This window comes from Anabrus simplex, chromosome 1 (assembly GCF_040414725.1).
Source record: "Anabrus simplex isolate iqAnaSimp1 chromosome 1, ASM4041472v1, whole genome shotgun sequence".
Taxonomy (NCBI): domain Eukaryota; kingdom Metazoa; phylum Arthropoda; class Insecta; order Orthoptera; family Tettigoniidae; genus Anabrus; species Anabrus simplex.
The window spans coordinates 637,528,881-637,549,179 of record NC_090265.1 but is presented as its reverse complement, the minus strand read 5'-3'; the positions used below and the strand labels follow the sequence as shown (position 1 = coordinate 637,549,179).

Genomic DNA, 20,299 nt, shown 5'->3' with positions numbered 1-20,299 from the left:
TGATTAGCAAGCAGTCAGCTACATTGCGCTGTTGGTTAGGAACTCGCCTCGTGTAGCGATGATTGTGGGTTTGAATAATGTGACAGCTAGCCTATATTTAAATACGTTTAAGGACAGAAGGTCGTAATTGCTATCATTTTTCAGCCTGCAAATTCAAACTAATAAACTACAGATAAGTTTCTATTCACAATTGAGTAATGAAATTTTCACCACATACATGTAGAATTTTCTTAACTCTTGCTGTACATTTTAAAAATCCGAATGCAATTGATTCACCTTCAATGTATTTTTTAAAATACGTCAAATTTGAGTTTTCAGATATTCAGGTGCACTTTTCTCAGCTACTATGTAAAAGAGAATTGTGACTTTTTTCTATATGAACACTTGAAACCACTGTCAAGGTGACGAATGCAATTTAATATTACTTAAATTGAAACTATTTTAATTATTCACATTAATATTAGCAAACATTTTTGCAAAATAAATGCTGTAAATAGAAAACATATTTTGATAAATAATATGTCATTTTGAAAATACTTTTCATGTTTATTAGATAATATGTCCTACAGTATATTATCACTAATCTAAAAGTTTAATACATGCACATTTGTATGTTTATGAGAAAATTGTACCTAAAGAGAAGCACGCGTGAAACGAAACTAATTTGATGTATTTTTTTTTAAAGCAGTCCTTTGCAGGTGAACTAAGTTAATTGCATTAGGATTTTTAAAAAAATAACAGTTAAGAAAATTTTACATGAATGTGGTGAAAATTTCATTAATCTATTGTGAATAGGAGCCGAGCTGCATTAGTTTGAATTTTGCGTAAAGCAGGCTTCAAAATGATTACAATTAACCTACCTTGTGTCCTTAAATGAGACACACCCGGGCTAGTTTCCACATTACACAATTATGGGAGTCTGATCTCTATTAATACCATTTTCAGTTAATTCTACGTTAAAAACAATATTAACTGATCTAGGGAGATTCTAAAGTATCAGGGGTACACCCTGTCATATATGCAATCCTGCATTGCAGAAGCTTGGCCCAGTGTACCGGGAATCGATACGATTCCTTCTAGCCAACAACCGAATGAAGCTTGCAGAGGCCTTGAAGGGTATTAGGCCTGCCTTTCACAGAAATGCTCTACGAATTCCGGGGTAACACGTCGTCAGCAAGACGAATCAATCATCCCGGCTGCTCAGCATCAGAATGCACCTAAACTCTGCTCACGAAGCTTGATGTTTAGACAGGGACTGGGAATAACTAGGATACTGTTCTTAATAATGTTCATGGTTTTACGTCCGACTAACTACATTTACAGTTTTCGGAGATGCCGAGGCACAGAAATTAATTCCGCAAGAATTCATTTGCGTGATAGTAAGTCTATCGACACGAGCTGGTGAATTTGAGCATCTTCAAATACCACCAGACTGAGATAGGATTGAACCTGCCAGCGTAAGCTCAGAAAGTCCGCACTCTACCGTCTGAGTTACTAAAACCGGTGAATAACTAGGAATCGAAGCAAGTTTCTTGCGACAGGAATCCATGTTGAGTAGTTAGCCCGATGGCTGGTTGGATTCTCGATAACTCAGCCATGAGCTTTCACAGATGGCTTAGGCATCACTGATGAGTCATACTTAGGAAATTAGGAATGAGTTAGTTCCCCGTTGCTTTCCTCACCGAGACAGAAATTGCTATTGCATATCAGTCTGCCAAGCCCACTGAAATGCACGTACCATTCATAAAAGGCACTGGCTTACTGGAATTACTAGAATAACTCATACCTCAGTCACTTTCATTTTGTCAAAGCCAAGGAGAGACTGATACAGATCACTGAAAGTAATAAAATTGCTCTAGCCTACACCAGAAGACATATTGAAGTGGAAACACTACGTCTTACCACCAAGGAGACCATGCCACCTAAACGAATAGCGTATAAAAATCCTCCTATCTCTTAACGTTTACATCTGTAACCGATAGAAACTGCCAAAAATGTTTTGAAATAAGTTTGCCATTCGTGGTTTGGTGTACAATAACTGCCTCAAAGGTAGACATCGAAAGTAACCGGTATCAAAACCTAATTCAGCAAGCTTGCAGATTAATGTGACTGCTGATATGGCGTTCATAACTACACAATCACCACCACCACCAATCATAAACGTTACAGTTTTATATGAAATCCAAACCACATAAATATGACTTTCTACTTCAAAACTCTCACATTCATTTACTGGGAACCGAATCGCAGCTGTCTTGGTGAGAAACTACAACAATAATGTCATTGAATGTTAATTTCACGAACACGAGGTCTGTGAGAAAAGAGGGGTGGTATCATCAGTTTCTCCTGACGTCCTCATGACCCACAATATTGAGATCTCTCTCCGTATAAAACCATAGCGCACTCTTTAGTGTTCTGTTTACTGTGCATTTAGAAACGGGTATCGTATTCACAGTGAGTGAACTGCCGTTGTCTACGGGTTAGCATCGTGGCTTCCCGACCGGTTTATCTGCTTTCGATTTCCGGCACCACCCCATAATCTTAGGCTCACTTGATGTGTGAAGTACAGGTACGTTACCAGAAATACTTGGTATACACTAAATATCAAAGACGCCAACTCTACGGGTGACAGGTCCCTTCGTCCTCCCTAAAAAATATTTGGAAAGAACCGGGTCTCCCCAAAACTACGCAGTACCGAGCTCGATAGCTGCAGTCGCTTAAGTGCGGCCAGTATCCAGTATTCGGGAGATAGTAGGTTCGAACCCCACTGTCGGCAGCCCTGAAAATGGTTTTCCGTGGTTTCCCATTTTCACACCAGGCTGTACCTTAATTAAGGCCACGGCCGCTTCCTTCCCACTCCTAGCCCTTCCCTGTCCCATCGTCGCCATAAGACCTATCTGAGTCGGTGCGACGTAAAGCAATTAACAACAACAACAAAAAAACTACGCAGTTATGTAAATGAAGATCATGCTTTCTGAGTTGGTGAATTTCATTCGATTACTACGATCCCTATAGCAGTCAGACTGAAAATCTACCTTAGGTGAACAATGACTTCTAAGCGCCGAAACCATATTTCAATCCGTTCATCGTGAAGATATTAATTATACAGCTAATGATTTCATTACTAGGGCAGAGATTCGCAAGTCAAGTTCCGTTTAAAAATGAAAAACTGAATTTTAATTAAGAGTAAACAAAAAAATGAAATTGCGTATGGCTTTTAGTGACGGGAGTGTCCGAGGACATGTTCGGCTCGCCAGATGCAGATCTTTTGATTTGACGCCGTTAGGCGATCTGACCGTCGTGATGGGGATGAAATGATGATGAAGACGACACATACACCCGGCCCCCGTTCCAGCGAAATTAACCAATTACTGTAGGTTAAAATTCCCGACCCTACCGGGAATCGAACCCGAGACCCCTGTGACCAAACGCCAGCACACCAACCATTTAGCCATGGAGCCGGACAAGAGTAAACAAATCTATACCTTGTTATAACAACAAAGTCATATGTAGCACAGTGGAAATAAATGCTAGCAACGTAATTTAGGGGTAGCGAGTCTGCCTCTTACTCATAGGCCCTGCATTCCATTTCCAGCCTGGTCAGGTATCAGGGATTTTTCACTGAATCTGGGGGCTGGTTCGAGGTACGCTCAGCCAACGCGAGAATAATCGAGGAGCTGTCTTCCGGTGAGATAGCTGCCTCGGTCTAACATGCCTAGAATAACCGTCGCGAGGTTTCTGAGTGCTGACCACGTTCCACCTTGTAATTTGCAGGCCTTCCGGTTGAGGAGTGGTCGCTTGGTAGGCCAAGGCCCATACAGGCAGTGGGGGACTGGGTATTAAAATACATGAAAAGAACTGTGTTAATTGTCTGTTTATTCATTTGGGTGCATCCTGTAAACAAGTTTACGCGGATGACGGCAAAGAACCTTCGATTTAGACTGAAAAAGTGGATAGGACACGGGCTTGCTTGATTCCCCTCTCCGCATATTTCTTCAAGGTGGCGTCCCTGTTGAGTACATAGGGCTATTGATGACGGTGTTTAAGTTCTCCATACGAACCAACAGCGTAGCAATCATTCAGTATGTTTAGTCTTATATCCTCCCGAGGCCTAGCGTCCTTCTAGAAGTATACCTGAGTTAAACGATACGATCTAGAAAAGAACCTAACGTTGAGTATACGTTTGTGTTTCATTTGCTGGGGAAATCATTTCCCTTCGTGCGGTATGATTGTTACTTCACTGTCTCTCACACTAAAACACAGTTACAAACAAGGTGGTGCCACTGTATCAAGCGCCCAGATAAGTTTATCTTTCTGCTGATATAAAAGCTTTCCTAATTATTAGCCTTTAAAATACCATTAAAACATTTCGTCACTATTAGACCTTGTTTAGCTATAGTAGATTACAGTGACATTATTAGAGCTTAAGGGGAGTTGGAAAGCCCCATATCGCAATGTTAAATTTTGTTAATTCATATCCCATTATTTCAAAAAACCGTTACAGGTACGGATATGAATTTTTTACTGTACATTTTGGAATATGTTCTTAATTTACTGAAATAAATTTATTAGACTGCAGTCACCGGTTTAGGAAATACTGATTTTTAACTCCATGGATATTTTTAAAATTATTCTTTTGTACTTTCTCCTAAATACATTTGGTTATACATAATAATATATATTCATTTTACTTCAGCAGACTCATTATGGGCATGTTGTAACTCCCTGAGAATTTTGATACTCTACTCCGAATGGCTCATGAGATATGAGGAAGAATGTAAATAAACATGTAAATATTGACAAACGGAATATGAAGTGTGAAATGACTAAAAATTAGTGAAAATCTGTTTTTTCTTCTAACTTACTCAACAGATCAGAACGAAAATTTAAAAAATACGCCAACACAGTGAAAAGGGAATGCTGAAACCACCCATGCAATTCCGTGACAATACATAAGAATAAACCTAATGGGACACGGAGCCTAGAGAAACACAGGTTAACCCCCATTCTACCTCGTGACTAAAAGTAAAGAAAATCAACAGCCTAAAAGTGAAAGGTACTGTTAAATATTGAAAGCACTTCTTCTTGAACACATATTTTACCTTTTTTGAATACTCTTCACTTTTACTCAAAATACGGGGAGTTTCAGAAAAGCACATGTTTATATGTTTATATTCTAAAAAACAGACATATTAGTTTGTACAGTGCTACCAATAGGCACTACGTAAATTCTCCTTTCAAATTCAACAAACCACAGCCTTCTAAATGAAAAAATTATTTCATCTTGCAAGTAACGTATGCAATATGTTTAATATTTTCGATCTGTGCAGACAATATTAAAAAATACAAATAACACACTTCCCATGTGAGTTTTAAGCTGATTTATATATCATTTCATTCAGAAAATAGCACATTTTAACATGGGATGAAATCCAAAAGAGCAAAAATTACCGATAATTACTTTCTAACCCCCCTTAAACCAGTGTCTCGTGATGGTCTTCAGAACTAGAAATATTCTATTAGAGTGTACGGGGGCTTGTGGCTGAGCATATACAAGGTGTATATGATAAAGGATGTTAGAGAAGAGCACCTGTATCAATTTGAGATAGGGACTCCGGCCAGGAAACTCCTTATTCTCACCCTATACGCCAAAGCTGGTTTTCGTAGAGTGCAGGCTCGTCAACGCATCTAGGTTAAACATGATGGACTCCCACCCCATGCTGCTTTCGAACGCCTTAACCAGACATTCCCAGACAAGTGTATAGGAACAGATTATGTTGTGTGTCCAGCTCGTTTTAGCATTTGATTTATTCTTGTAGGGATCATGTGAAGAGTCCTCTCCAATGGACATCTGTAGAGGTTCAAGATGAGCCCGTATCAAGAATCCTCGCTGCCTGTGATATGGTTAATAATAATAATAATAATAATAATAATAATAATAATAATAATAATAATAATAATAATAATAATAATAATAATAATAATAATAATAATAATAATAATAATAATAATAATAATAAAATGACTACCGTAGATTCATCATGAATGATCCAAAAGTTATCATAGACAACTGCCGCCGCTGTTCCAGAACTACAGAGAGCATACAGCACGTCATCTCTAGCTGCCCATACTTGGCCAACACTGACTATAAGCACCGAAATGATCAGGTAGCTAAAATAATTCATCTGAAACTTTCTGTAAATTATGGACTTCTTGAGTCATTAACTATATATTGGAAATACACACCTCCATCCGTTCTTGAAAATTCTTCGTACAAGCTTCTATGGGACCGAGAAGTCATAACCGATGTCACGCTCAGCAAACATTCGTCAGATATTATTATAACCGATAAGTCAAGAAGATCCGCATCCCTTACAGAAATTTCTTGTCCAAATACATCCAGCCTGAAAACAGCAATAGCCACAAAGGTATCAAAATACACGGAACTGGCAACAGAAATACAACGCCTGTGGAAACTGGAATCATCACACCTAAGTTGAACTACAGATATCCACCCTCCCGAGCACCTGCCACATTGTGAGAAATTTTCTAGGAATGACTTTTCCTCTGAACTACACTAAACAGCATGAAATTCCAGGCCGCAGTTCCGGTAAAACTGAAGGACAGATTCCCAAAACGGGGAAATAAAAAGTGTTTAGGGACATCATCTGCGAACATTTATTGTATATATGTACGTTGTGATTATTTTTACTGTAAATATTTGTAGATATCTCTATAATTTCCTAATCAAGAGCGTGACTCCTTGCTTAGGCCGGGTCAGCCCATAATGTTACCGGCACAAGCCGAGCCTTCCTAAATGCATGTAATAATAATAATAATAATAATAATAATAATAATAATAATAATAATAATAATAATAATAATAAAATGAGAACTTATCTAATACCGAGCCATATATAAGGGAAAGGTATTGGAGCATCATAAAGACGTACAGTTCAGAGCAATTTTTCTATGACCCTTGGTTGGCACGTATATCTTCAACGCTTAGCTAAGCGTATGGAAGTTAGTCCAATACGTTAACTCCTGGAACAATGGACAGAGACTACCAAGGAAATTATAATGCCAATGCTTGATACTTCACAAAGTGCTCTATTTCTTTTATAGTACTCAGCGTGAGTAAAGGTATACTGAGAGTCATAGAGTAGATATTAACAACCATTATATGTCTTCAACATCCATATAACACAGAGACAGCTCTCGCAAGACATAGAGGTTGATCCTGAAAAGAAAACGCACTAACTAAAAGAAACTTGCTTCAGATATCCGAAAGAAAAATACAGACTGAACAGGCGGGAAGTCATAGGATTGTTGCTTAGTGCTCATGGGTCAGACGGCAAGAACTACATTAATTTCCTGTGCAGAAACACTCTTCGTGTCTATCTTTATAGATTGTAAGAGAAAACTTCAGTAGGAGAAAAGAAGAGGGTTCATGTACAGAGTGACATTTTAAACGTTTATAATCTTTACTACATACCGGCAATATGCGGATAGAGGGGTGGCCAAAACATTGGGATAGTTTTAGATTGATATTCGACTAAATATAGATAATCAATTAAACAAATAGTAGGTAACATTATTTAAATCAACATAAAACATTTGGTTCATTTTTTATTTTTAGTATGTTTCATTACCGCAGTCTGCCGGCCCTGAGGTCTAGCGATATCGCGCCTGCGTCTCACTCGGAGACTCCGGGTTCGATTTTCGGCCAGTTCAATGATTTTTACTTCGATCGGAGGGCTCGTTCCGATGTCCACTCAGCCTACCTGATTACAATTCAGGGGCTATCTGACGGGGAGTTAGCGATCCCAGTCTAGAAAGTAAAAATAACGGCCGAGAGAAGTCGTCGCTCTGGCCATGCGTCATCTCGTAACCTGCAGGTCTTCGGGGTGAGCCGCGGACGCTTGGTAGTCCGAGGCCCATCAGGCCAATTGTGCCATGGACTTTTTATTACCGCAGTCAAATTACAAATTACAAATTCTATTTTCCATTTTGCATGAACTCTTTCAAACTAAATACACGGTCTTTGATAAATTTACTTTTCTCCTTTGAAGTGTCTCGTAAACGTTGTTTTAACGAGCAATTGACGAATGAGTTCAAAAATTCTCAAAAATCCATTCACAAGATTACTGCGAACATTGCAACATTTCTCTTAAATTTTTATTTTGTATATATTATTGTAACTAACTTCGTAAAGTTTATGTTTTACATCGCAACACATATCACTGCCGGGTTGAGTGGCTCGGACGGTTGAGGCGCTGGCTTTCCTACCCCAACTTGGCAGGTTCGATCTTGGCTCAGTCCGGTGGTATTTGAAGGTGCTCAAATACGTCAGCCTCGTGTCGGTAGATTTACTGGCACGTAAAAGAACTCCTGCGGGACTAAATTCCGGCACCTCGGCGTCTCCGAAGACCGTAAAAGTAGTTAGTGGGACGTAAAGCAAATATTATTATTATTATTATTATTATTATTATTATTATTATTATTATTATGCGTGAATGGTCCCTTTCGGAACACACGAAACTTTATTTATGATTTCGTTTGCGGAGGATCCAGGATGCTTTCATCTGTTGACTAAAGATCCTCTTCCTTTCTTCCGTCCACTTGGTACCTCCTCTTTTTGGTACTTCATTCTCTGGAGTAACTTCCCACTTGTCAATTTTCTTTCTATATAAATATTTCGATTCAAAATGTCTTCAGGTTGAATTTGTGCGTTCATGTCCGCTATAGTTTGTTGTATCCAAGGAAAATTCTTCAGTTTATCAACTCTTTCAAGAACTTGGTAGGTTAGTCTGGTTTCTGGAAGCCTCTTAACAAGTCCATAAAATGTTAGCCTTCTTTTCTTGAGGTCTGCCGCAATATTAGATAATTTTTCTGTCGATTTCCGGGTTTGGAGGCGGTACCCCTCTCCCGTGTGTCTTGGTCCTAGAATTTTTCTCATGATTTTTCGCTCTTCTTTTGGGATATTTTCCAGCTCGCCCTTTCTATGAAGCGTTAGATTTTCCCCTGCATATAAAGCCTCAGGTTTGATTACAGTATTGTAATGTTTAATCTTAACATGAAGAGACATACATGTTTTGTTGTAGATTTCTCTTGTTCTCCCATAAGCTCTTCTGAGTTTTGGACACGGTTGTTTTGGGCTATTTTCTCTTGTACGGTTCGTTCGAGGATTTCGCCCAGGTATTTGAAGTGAAGGACTCTGTTGATTTTTCCGTATTTTGTATTGAGACTATGACTGTCTAGTTTTGCACAGAAAAATTCAGTTTTATGGAAGGAGATATGAATTCCGACCTTTCTGGCACATTCTTGGAGAATTTCAACTTGCTTTATTGCTGTGACTTCATCGCTGGACAAAAGGGTCAGGTCATCCGCGAAGGCTAAGCATGGAATTTCAAGCTTGTTTTTTTGTGTCCCAATGTTTACTGGGTTCCAGCTATTTTGTGCTTTCAGTTCTTTTTCCCATTCCCTCATCACCTTATCTAGGACGAGGTTGAAGAGGAGGGGTGGCAGTCCATCTCCTTGCCGGACACCAGTTTTTATCAGGAATTCGTCTGAGATTTCTCGCATGAATTTCACTCTTGACTTCGTGTCAGTGAGGGTTTGTTTGGTCAAGTTTAGCGTTTTGGAGTCTAGTCCCTGTTTTTCAGGATGCTGAACAGAGATTGACGATCAATTGAATCATAAGCCTTCTTAAAATCTATGAAGGTACAGATGATTGGAAGGTTTTTGAAATCTACGAAGGTACAGATGATTGGAAGGTTTCTGAGGTCCCTGAATTTTAGAGTGGTTTTGAGGTTGAAGATCTGTTCAGTGCACGATCTGTGAGGGCGGAACCCAATTTGATATTCACCAATCTTATGCTCTAGTTGTTCTTGTATTCTTTTCAACAGGCATGCAGAGAAAATTTTGTAGCCGACTTCAAGGAGGAAGATTCTCCTATAGTTGTTGACATAACATTATATTATTATTATTATTATTATTATTATTATTATTATTATTATTATTATTAATATTACACATATCAAAAAAACTGGGTCACATTATGTAGGGCACCTCCTTGTATTTGACAATTTGTTCGTCATCCACTGAAACTCTTCCTCTTTCCTTACTCTGTTATTTGTAACTTCCTAGATGATATGACCTACTATTACGGTTCTACGCTTCACGGCGTGCTCTTTCCGTGTTCCTGGTTCAACCACCTGTTGCTGCTGTGGGAACCAGGTTTACGATCTCGTATAAAATCACTTCTTTACAAGTAGAAACAACATGTGTTCCTTAGTAACTTGGAAGAAACACCATACATGTGTTAGTTTCCCTGACTCAATAGCGTACATTTGTTATTGGGCTTAAAAACACACACTGTGAATAGAAAAGAGACTCTATTACTCTACGAAATGTTATTAGCTGGTTAGTTGATGTTTTTGTCTGAAACAATATTTATTATTTGCTTTCACTCTCTGCTAGCAGAACGACTGCACAGATCCTAGTTAAATGTTTTTCTCGATTTAACTGTTTGCAAACGTCAAGCCTGCATGAATTTAAAGAATTGCTATACTGAAGCATGTTTCTGAAGAATTAAAATAATAAATAAATAAATAAATAAATAAATAAATAAATAAATAAATAAATAAATAAATAAATAAATAAATAAATAAATAAATAAATAAATAAATAAATAAATAAATAAATACATTTTTCGTAAGGTCGTATACGTCTTAGGCTTCTGTATATCTGAAACTCAAAATAACGTTTTTAGGTATAGGTGTTAGTTGATAGTCTAGACAGGTTGTTTGAAAACATAACCACATGAGCTAAGTTTGTAGATGTAACACAATTATTAAATTATTCATCTTTAAGGTCATCCTATGTAACAGACGATTATTTTTACGTCGTGTCTTCTACATATGAAAATTCATAGCCTGTTTCCAGTCATTTGATCGGGTCAGAAATTGAATAAAGTTTTCATATTCGTCTCTTCTCTGCTGTTTCTAAATTGTTTATCAGCCCACCGTGGTCAGCTGACAGTCAGCTGTATGACAATGACTCATTCATCTCAACCGTATTTCCCCAGCCACGAGCAACTAAACGGTGCATCTCGGCGCGTATTTTCACCACTTTCAACGTTAAAACATAGCATTAAATATTAATCTACGCTCGTATGGTACTTAATTTTGGAATGTGCACTCAATTCACAAAAATTGACTGGCAAACAAATACTAAATCTTATACATTCTCGAAACGCGAGGATTTTCGTAAACTGTGGATAGTCAGTGGCCTACGAGATGACACTTGGAATCCTACCACCTGCAAAATATGATCACCGTATTTCAAACCAGAGGATTTTGAAAGAAAGACATCTTCTGCGACTGCCAATTTTGGTGTATTTGAGTGTACACTAGCACAGCTACTCGCGTGAACGGTCTCAGAGTGCAACACCTCAAATACTTCCCTTATTAGTGCCGAGGTTACGGGCCTTCATGGCCTGTATAGAAAGAGTTCCGCTTTGCATTTTAATGGCTATATTCACTATCAGAAGGTTGAAACGTTTAGAAACGATGCTTCTATTTCTGAAGATGGATATGACTCTGGTGTACAAGTTAGTTCCTGGGGACAAAGATGGCAAAACATTGAGCTAACCATTCAATCACAGTTGGCACAGAGGTTACGAATAGTTACCTCCAAGACGTAAAGTGACGCCAATGTTCTTTCACAGTCTCTTCGTACAGAACCACAGTTACTATATGCGTCTGACGAGAAGCGGCAGTTTGTAGTTACGGCGCGAGTAACAGATACTATACTTATTACAAACATTAGTCGTGACAGAAGAAACACATTCATGTTCATAATTAAACTGTTTGTTATGCGATACTTACAATTATAGTAAATGTGTTGCTAAAGCACAGTTACCCTACTACTTTGAAACATAACATGTAACTAAGAGAACTTTTTAAATAATTTGCTTTACGGCGCACCGACACAGATAGGTCTTACGGTGACTATGGGTTAGGAAAGGCCTAGAAGTGGGAAGTGGCCGCGGCCTTAATTAAGGTACAGTCCCAGCATTTGCCTGCCGCGAAAACTGGAAACCACGGAAAGCCATCTTCGTGGGATTCGAACCCACTATCTCCCCGATGCAAGCTCACAGCTGCGCGCCTTTAACCGCACGGCCAACACATCCGATACTAAGAGCTTATGTTCTTATAGAAACGTATAAATGACGCTACTGACCTAGTATACATAGATGACTGGTTGCCATGGTTACAGTGGTGTCAGGGAAATTTTGATGATGCTAATTTCCAGATAGACTTCCAGCCTTAAAATATATCCATATTAAATTAATCACTTTTAATATCAACGGCCACTTTTCCCATTCCCCATGGTGCCGGTCTGGCCTACCAATCTACCGCTGCTCAGCCCGAAGACTTGCAGACTACGAGGTCCGAAGTGTCGTGTGGTCGTCACGACGAATCCTCCCAGCCGTTATTCTTGGCTTTCTAGACTGGCGACGCTATCTCACCGCTCCTAAGTTTTAATCACGGAGGCTGACTGGACCTCAAACCAGCCCCCAGATCCGGGTAAAATTCACTGACCTGGATGGGAATCGAACCAACGTCTTCCGAATAAGATATAAGTACGCTACCCCTACACCACGGGGCAGGCATCAAGGGCCACTGATACCCTTAATTTCACAGTATGACTCAATGTGCGAATGAATTTGAGTCTTTCATAAAGTCCATGAAGTCCCACATGTTCGGCTTTTCTATTTGAAAATACAACCTGTAACTTATTTGCGAGTTGAACATTGGGCACGACAATTAGAAAATTTTGGTGATGACCAGAAGACGATGTGGTTAAAAAATCGGGTTTAGAAAATTGATGAACAAAATTTATTTGAACATGGAGCATGTAATGCTATTTTCCTGTAAAATGGTACATACGCCCTATACGCGTGTACATCTATGGAATGTAAGGAAAGGGTGTTGTAGATAATAAAAGTTTCTGAGAAGGTTTACGGAATATTCATACCAGTAATAATGCTAATCGGTTTACGTCTCACTAACTACTTTTTCGGTTGTCGGAGACTCAAAATGTCGGAATTTTATCCCATAAAAAAAAAATCGTATGGCCTCAGCTACCGTATGCAGACATTTCAATTTGACGCCAACTGGCTGTCTGCTCGTCAATTTCGACGTTCCGTTTTACTCTAGGCCCACTAGATGGCAGACCAAGTAAACCGAAACTCTCTTGGGCGTCTATGGCTGAGATTTAATTAATTTTGTCGGGTGAACATCAAGTGTGCCACCAGAGATCTTTTACATGCCGACATCGTACGACATGGAGCGTCGAATGGACTTTTTTGTCCGCCCTTCAAAAATCCGACTACCTCTGCCGGGTTTGAACCCGCTATCTTGAGATCCGGAGGCCGACACTCTACCACTGATTCACAGAGGCAGCTATTTTATCCCATAAGAGTTCTTCATGCGCTAGTAAATCTACCGGCACGAGACTGATATATTTCAGTACCTTTAAATACCATAGGACTGAGCCGGGATCGAACCTGTCAACTTGCGCTATCTGTGTTGTCTAGGCCAGAAAATGTAGAAGTTCTCTTTTTATCGATAGCTGTATCGATAAACTGCACACAACAAAAGTTGGGCAAAGTACACTATAATTTCCGATTTTATACTTCAAGCGGTTTTACCGTACGAGGAATATTAACAGAGATATTAGCGATTATTAAATTTATCACAAATTTTCCAGTCAATTTTCTAAATGTTTTCAAAGCACTTAGAAATTTATCGAACATTTTCCCTTGATAAATAATTCCAATCCCTTACTCCTTGTCCTATAAATAAGGCGATGGTACAATAATCAAAATACTGTTAGTTGAGTGGTTCTCTGTCTCTTCTGCTGCAGTGTGCTTTCGATTGATGGTATTAATACTAAAGAGATGATGAAGATACATTTTCTTAGTTATACTGTCCCTTATTGCCTGCTGCCATTTCTTGATGGATACAGTACTTTTGTATCCATCTCTTGGCACAGGCCAGAGTAAAGTGTAGCTTTCACCGAAGTCCCAGTCTTATCCATGGCTGTGACAATATGGAAGCTGCTGGGGTATGGGTGGTGCTGAGTAATGGCATTCGGAGCACGACTAGTGCATCTGAGTGTTATGAAAGGTGTTGCTCATAGGGTCAGTCGTGCTGCAATAGCACTTTCTGACCCAGTGAGGAAAGCAATGGCAAACTACCTCACTCTTCGTCTTGCCTAGTACGCCTCATTATGGTGCTGCCATTGGTTTTTTGCGGTTTCCTTATAATCGCATAACCTTTGGTGGTGCTATTTGAGGATCCAACCAGCCTCTGGGCTGATGACCTAACAGACAGATAGACTGTCCCTTAAACAGAGACTGATGTGAGTGCATTGTATTGTATACGTTCCTCGTAGGTACACTTTTATCAGAAACAATGGAACCTACAGATATAATGTTTGTTGTGGGTATCCATAGGTGTTGTATCTGCATGGGAGGTGAATTATATATTGAAAATATTTAAAATTAAGTCCGATAACATATTAAATGCGAGAAACGTACAATCGGCATATGGATGCAACACGCTGATAACTTTCTTTTCTGCAACTATACAATACTAGCTCATCAACGAGTACAAAAAGTTGGTGTTCACATAAAACTTTTTTTTCATTTCTACCTAAAGTAAAATCAATCTTTCAGCAAAGAGAATATTAATAGAATACACATCAATTTTTTGTTGTGCATTATTATTATTATTATTATTATTATTATTATTATTATTATTATTATTATTATTATTATTATTATTATTATTATTAAAATTTAAGAAATGAGATTTCCACTTCCGTAGGTGCATATGTCCCTGAGGTTCACTCAGCCTACACCAAAAATGAGCACCAGGTTAATTCCTGGGGGCAAAGGCGGCCGGGCGTAGACCTAACCACTCTACCCCATCAAGCGCCGAGTTTACGGATAGTGGAAGCCTTTACCTTCCGCCCTCCCAGGGCCTGCATGGCCTGTACGAAGAAGACTTTGCTCTTGCGTTTGATTTTTTTATTATTAAAATCTAACAGTGCTATAAGCACACAAATATTCACTTCATAACTAGTTTCCGGGCACTAAGGCCCATCACCAGTAAAGCTTATTTAAAACATGTTGATGCTGCCGTTAAGGTTGTTATGATAGAAATCTGTTAGATTTCAATAATAATAATAATAATAATAATAATAATAATAATAATAATAATAATAATAATAATAATAATAATAATAATAATAATAATAATAATAATAATAATAATAATAATAATAATAATAATAATAATAATAATAATAATAATAATAATAATAATAACAATAATAATAATAATAATAATAATAATAATAATAATAATAATAATAATAATAATAATAATAATAATAATAATAATAATAATAATAATAGTAATACAACCATCTGCACTGTTTTAACATAATGGCTTTGATATTTTATAATGCTTATAATGTATTATTTTTGCAGGTTATTGCCTTCACTTTTGTGACCATGCTAGCTACAATTCGCGCTTACCCTTACCCCGGCTATGAAGGCCTTGGAATCGGTGGTCTAGATGGATTGGAGGGTCATGGTGTTGCGCTGCATGGAGCTGTGGGGGGCCATGGTCTCTCCCTTGGAGGAGGACACGGAGCTGGAGGTTATGGCCACGAGGACGGTGGTCATTCCATCGACTACTATGTAAGTATGACGGGAACATTTCCTCAGGTGCTAGTTCCTCACAGGGCTGAATGAGAGAGCCACCTTGCGTTATTTTCAAGAGAGTATTGTGGTGATGTTAGTACCGTACTTTCAGTACAGATAGTTCGCAGAATGGAGAGAGCGAATATTGATAATTCTCTAAAAAAACTTGCTGTTCTCCTTCTTCTTCTTCTACTTAATCTGTTTACCCTCCAGGGTTGGTTTTTCCCTCGGACTCAGCGAGGGATCCCACCTCTACCGCCTCAAGGGCAGTGTCCTGGAGCGTGAGATTTTGGGTCGGGGGATACAACTGGGGAGAATAACCATACCTCACCCAGGCGGCCTCACCTGCTATGTTGAACAGGGGCCCTGTCGGGGGATGGCAAGTTTGGAAGGGATAGATAAGGAAGAGGGAAGGAAGTGGCCTTAAGTTAGGTACCATCCCGGCATTTGCCTGGAGAAGAAGTGGGAAACCACGGAAAACCACTTGGAGGATGGCTGAGGAGGGAATCGAACCCCCCTCTACTCAGCTGACCTCCCAAGGCTGAGTGGACCCCGTTCCAGCCCTCGTTCACTTTTCAAATTTCGTGGCAGAGCCGGGAATAGAGCGTGAGCCTGCGGGGGTGGCAGCTAATTACACTAACCACTACACCACAGAGGCGGGCTGTTGTACTTAGCATTTTCCCGTTTGTTCAAAGTCTACTTTATGGAGAATAACGGCAAGTTGTATAGTTTAGTCGTGACTGTTTACGGATTTTGATTTACCGTATGTGTGTGTTAGCATGCTGGCCTTTGGTCACAGGGGTCCCGGGTTCGATTCCCGACATGGTCGGGAATTTTAACCATAGTTGGTTAATTTCGCTGGCACGGGGGCTGGGTGTATATGTCGTCTTTATAATCATCTCATCCTCATCACGACGCGCAGGTTGCCCACGGGAGTCAAATCAAAAGACCTGCATCTGGCGAGCCGAACTTGTCCTCGGACACTCCCGGCACTAAAAGCCATACGCCATTTCATTTCATTTCAACGGACCGAGAGTTGCGATAAATGCAGATGATATGATCCAAAATCTTTGCAGGAATAGCCGTCTGTAGACCAAAAGCAAACACACAACAAGTTCATTCGAGATCGCCTTGACTAAATCCTTCACTGTTCACCTTGCTGGAAACAAACCACACTGCAATAGGTGGTTATCTATTTCTTATTATGTAGTCTCTAATGGGTTAGCAACCTCTACGGCTGAACCTGCATTTTGTAAAACCGGATGATGATGATGATGGATGATGATGATTATTATTATTATAATAATTATATAATAATAATAATAATAATAATAATAATAATAATAATAATAATAATAATAATAATAATAATAATCCATGTTATAACACGTTCAGCAATGTTAAAATTGTGAAGTTACGCGCAATGTATGAGCACCATCATAGGCCTTCCTTTCTCCTTTTTATTTACTTTTCCAATCACAATGAAATATGATACACGTAGAGAAAGAAAGCAACCAGTGTGTTGAAGACATTGACAGGAAGTGTGTCCTAAAGTACTGTAGCCGTGACAGGACTTAGAAAGTGGCCAGCGGGCTCACAAACCTGCTCTATGTACCAGTAATTAATGCCTCCTTGTATGTGGCACACATTTCTCTCAAGTCAACTGGTGATTTACTGGTACTTGTTAAACTAGAGCGATGAACCTGTCCGCAAAGGAGAGAAATGTTTCTGATTATAGGATTCAGACTGTGGTGACTAACTACGTTACCGTGCGGTATATATATACATATTAATTGAAGGCTTTCATGACCTTGTTTTTATTATTTTTAGTTTAGAACATTATTTTACATATCTTTTGTGTTACCAGAAGTTTATAAGAGAAGCGAATGAGTGTTGAACCCAACACGACACTTATCACAACAGTATTTGTCTTAACTTCCTGGATTTGCAATCGGGAGATAGTGGGTTCGAATCCCAATGCTGGCAGCCTTGAAGATGGTTTTCGTGGTTTCCCATTTTCACACCAGGCTGTTCCTTAATTAAGGCCACGGATGCTTCTTTCCAACTCCTAGGTCTTTCCTATCCCATTATCACCATAAGACCTATCTGTATCGGTGCGACGTAAAGCCACTAGCAATAATAATAATAATAAAACTTCCTGGATTTCATCTTCTTGCAAGCACTACTAAAGTTCAGGAAGCTGATTTCCAGTACTTTCTGATGATGTGATTATTTCAATGGAAACATTATATTACTTTGAATTTAAATTTATGTTCTTTCTATTGAATTCAGTGAACTGTCTTTTTTTTGTAATAGAGCATTTCTTTTAATGAAAGCCTGTAAAAATAATTAACATGGCCTATTAAACGATGAGATCATTTCTTCTAAGTACGTAATTATGTACGGAAACAGACGGTGATTATTGTTTGAAGAGGCAAAACAAGATTAATAGACATTGTAACATTAACCTGGGAGAACAGAGGAAGCGTTCCACACCTTAAACAAAGAGAAACGCATGAGTCCGGCACAAGTTCAGTTACTACGCTACTTTTTCAGCGGAGATATCTGGGCGCGATTGTACTGTCGTTTGTTTCTTTTTCGCGGACTTTTCGCGGTCGACGTGATTGTTCGGTGGACAAAGCTGCCAACTCTTGAACTTTAATTTATCATCCAGGTGAGTGACAAAGCCATTAGTCTGGATTTCTTATTCTTAGGCCTGGCTAGTGATAAAACTATTGGTTTGGAATGGTTAGATCCGGCTAGTGACAAAACCATTGGTCTGGATTGGTTAGGTCCGGTTAGTGACAAAATCATAGCACTGTGGTAAAGAAAAGAGGGTCTGGGAGCGTAGACCGTAGGGCGATAGCAGTGTATTTTATGTTGGACACTGACGAAAAGTTGAACTGAGTTACCATTTGGGCTAGTAACAAACCCATTGGTCTGGATTGGTTAGGTCTGACTAAGTGACAAAACCATTAGTTGTGTTCTTATTGCGCGCGGGTTGGTAACGGAAAGCATTTGACTTGGTTGCTGGGAATGACGTCTTATGCGATTGTATCTCAGCCAGTGGAAATGGTACTGCGTGTTTGAGCAATGAAGAATGGTGGGTGCTAAATTACATTAGGTTATAAAAGTAAATGTACTTCTGGGAGCTGGCGAGTATGTCCCTGTCTGCTACAGCGAACACCTCTCCTTTACAAGGTATTCCACATAAGATTAATACTATTTCAAATCCATTATTATGTTATAAAACTTGTGGCGCAGTTACTGAATTTCTACCTACGAGTCCTTCAGGACGAGAAAATGAAGGGTTCCCTACCGTTTGAACGCATTATTAGGTTGTTCTTCGTCTTCTTCCGGGCACTATCCTAATCAGATTGGTTCGACTTTTAGGGTTGCTACTATCAATTTTTTTTTCTTTGACCGTTTCAGTATCAGCCTTGGATTAGTCCAGGTCCTTTTGTATCTGAGTTTTCCAACTGAATTTAGTCTTGCACGACTACTTTCTATTATTAACTTCTCCACTCTGTGCACCAAATACTCTTCACGCCTCGCTTCATATTACCTAAACCATCTCGACGGATTTAGCTGAATTTCTCCATAACTGGTGTTACTCTCAGAGATCAGCGGATGACTTCATTCCCCATATTGTTTAATCAGATCACCTCCTTCCACTCCATTCCACTTCACCTCATTATAATGAAAATTCCAGGATTAAAAGATTAGTGATATAGCCATGCAGAACGTAGAGATATGACTGTATCTGACATGGCATCCACTTGTGAGCATTGGTCTCTTTTCTTTGATTTCTTCCGACCAGCATTCCTAGATTTAATTTTTTATAGGTCCAGTGCTGCAGGTATTGGATTATCCGAAGTCTAGATAGATTCTCATTCATGTCCTATCTAGAATCCCTCTTGTTAGTATACCCCTACCGGGCTTCAAATGGATGACCCACGCATAAGAATGCTTCCACGTAACGGGATAAACACCCACGGATGAGATTGGATTGAAGAGCGGGTCGAATTGCTTAACGAGCTTCGAACCGCTCCCCTTCCTGCTTTCTGTGCCGGCCCGGCAGCCTGAGCACTTGGGGAAGTGGTACGTTCGAAAGAAAAAAAAAAAAAAAAAAAAAACTAATACTTAAGATGGAGCCTTATGTCTATAATATGAAAGTAGGATCTCTGGGTTCAAATGCCTATTGGACACTGCTTAGCACTGCTACAAATGACAAGAATCATAAAATAGGGGTTACGAATGCAAATTTATTCAAATATGACAATTTAAAGAAGTTTACACAGCTCTATACAATGACTCTCCACATATGGGAGGAAAAGGAAAATAATAATCACTTTAAAATACGAATCGCCCATGGGCGTCGTCTGCATAACGGCATGATTGAGGTTTTGCGACTTGCTATCGTTCATTTGTCCTCATTAATTCATACCGTTCATGAAATTTTGTACATTATTCTGTCTATCACACCGTGAGATGACCTGATGTCCTTATTCACAA

General features: G+C 39.1%; 2 protein-coding genes across 2 annotated transcripts in view; one reads left to right on the top strand and one right to left on the bottom strand.

The window, feature by feature from the left end:
* The window catches only part of LOC136871551 (uncharacterized), a 209,331-nt gene that overhangs the window by 176,595 nt on the left and 12,437 nt on the right, over window positions 1–20,299 (bottom strand). The gene's annotated exons all lie outside the window — the stretch shown is intronic.
* Window positions 1–20,299, top strand: part of LOC136883329 (adult-specific cuticular protein ACP-20-like) — a 28,434-nt gene that overhangs the window by 3,418 nt on the left and 4,717 nt on the right. Inside the window, exon 2 of the mRNA XM_067155602.2 lies at window positions 15,569–15,781. Coding sequence (XP_067011703.2) covers window positions 15,569–15,781 — 213 coding nt within the window. The remainder of the gene's footprint in view (window positions 1–15,568; window positions 15,782–20,299) is intronic.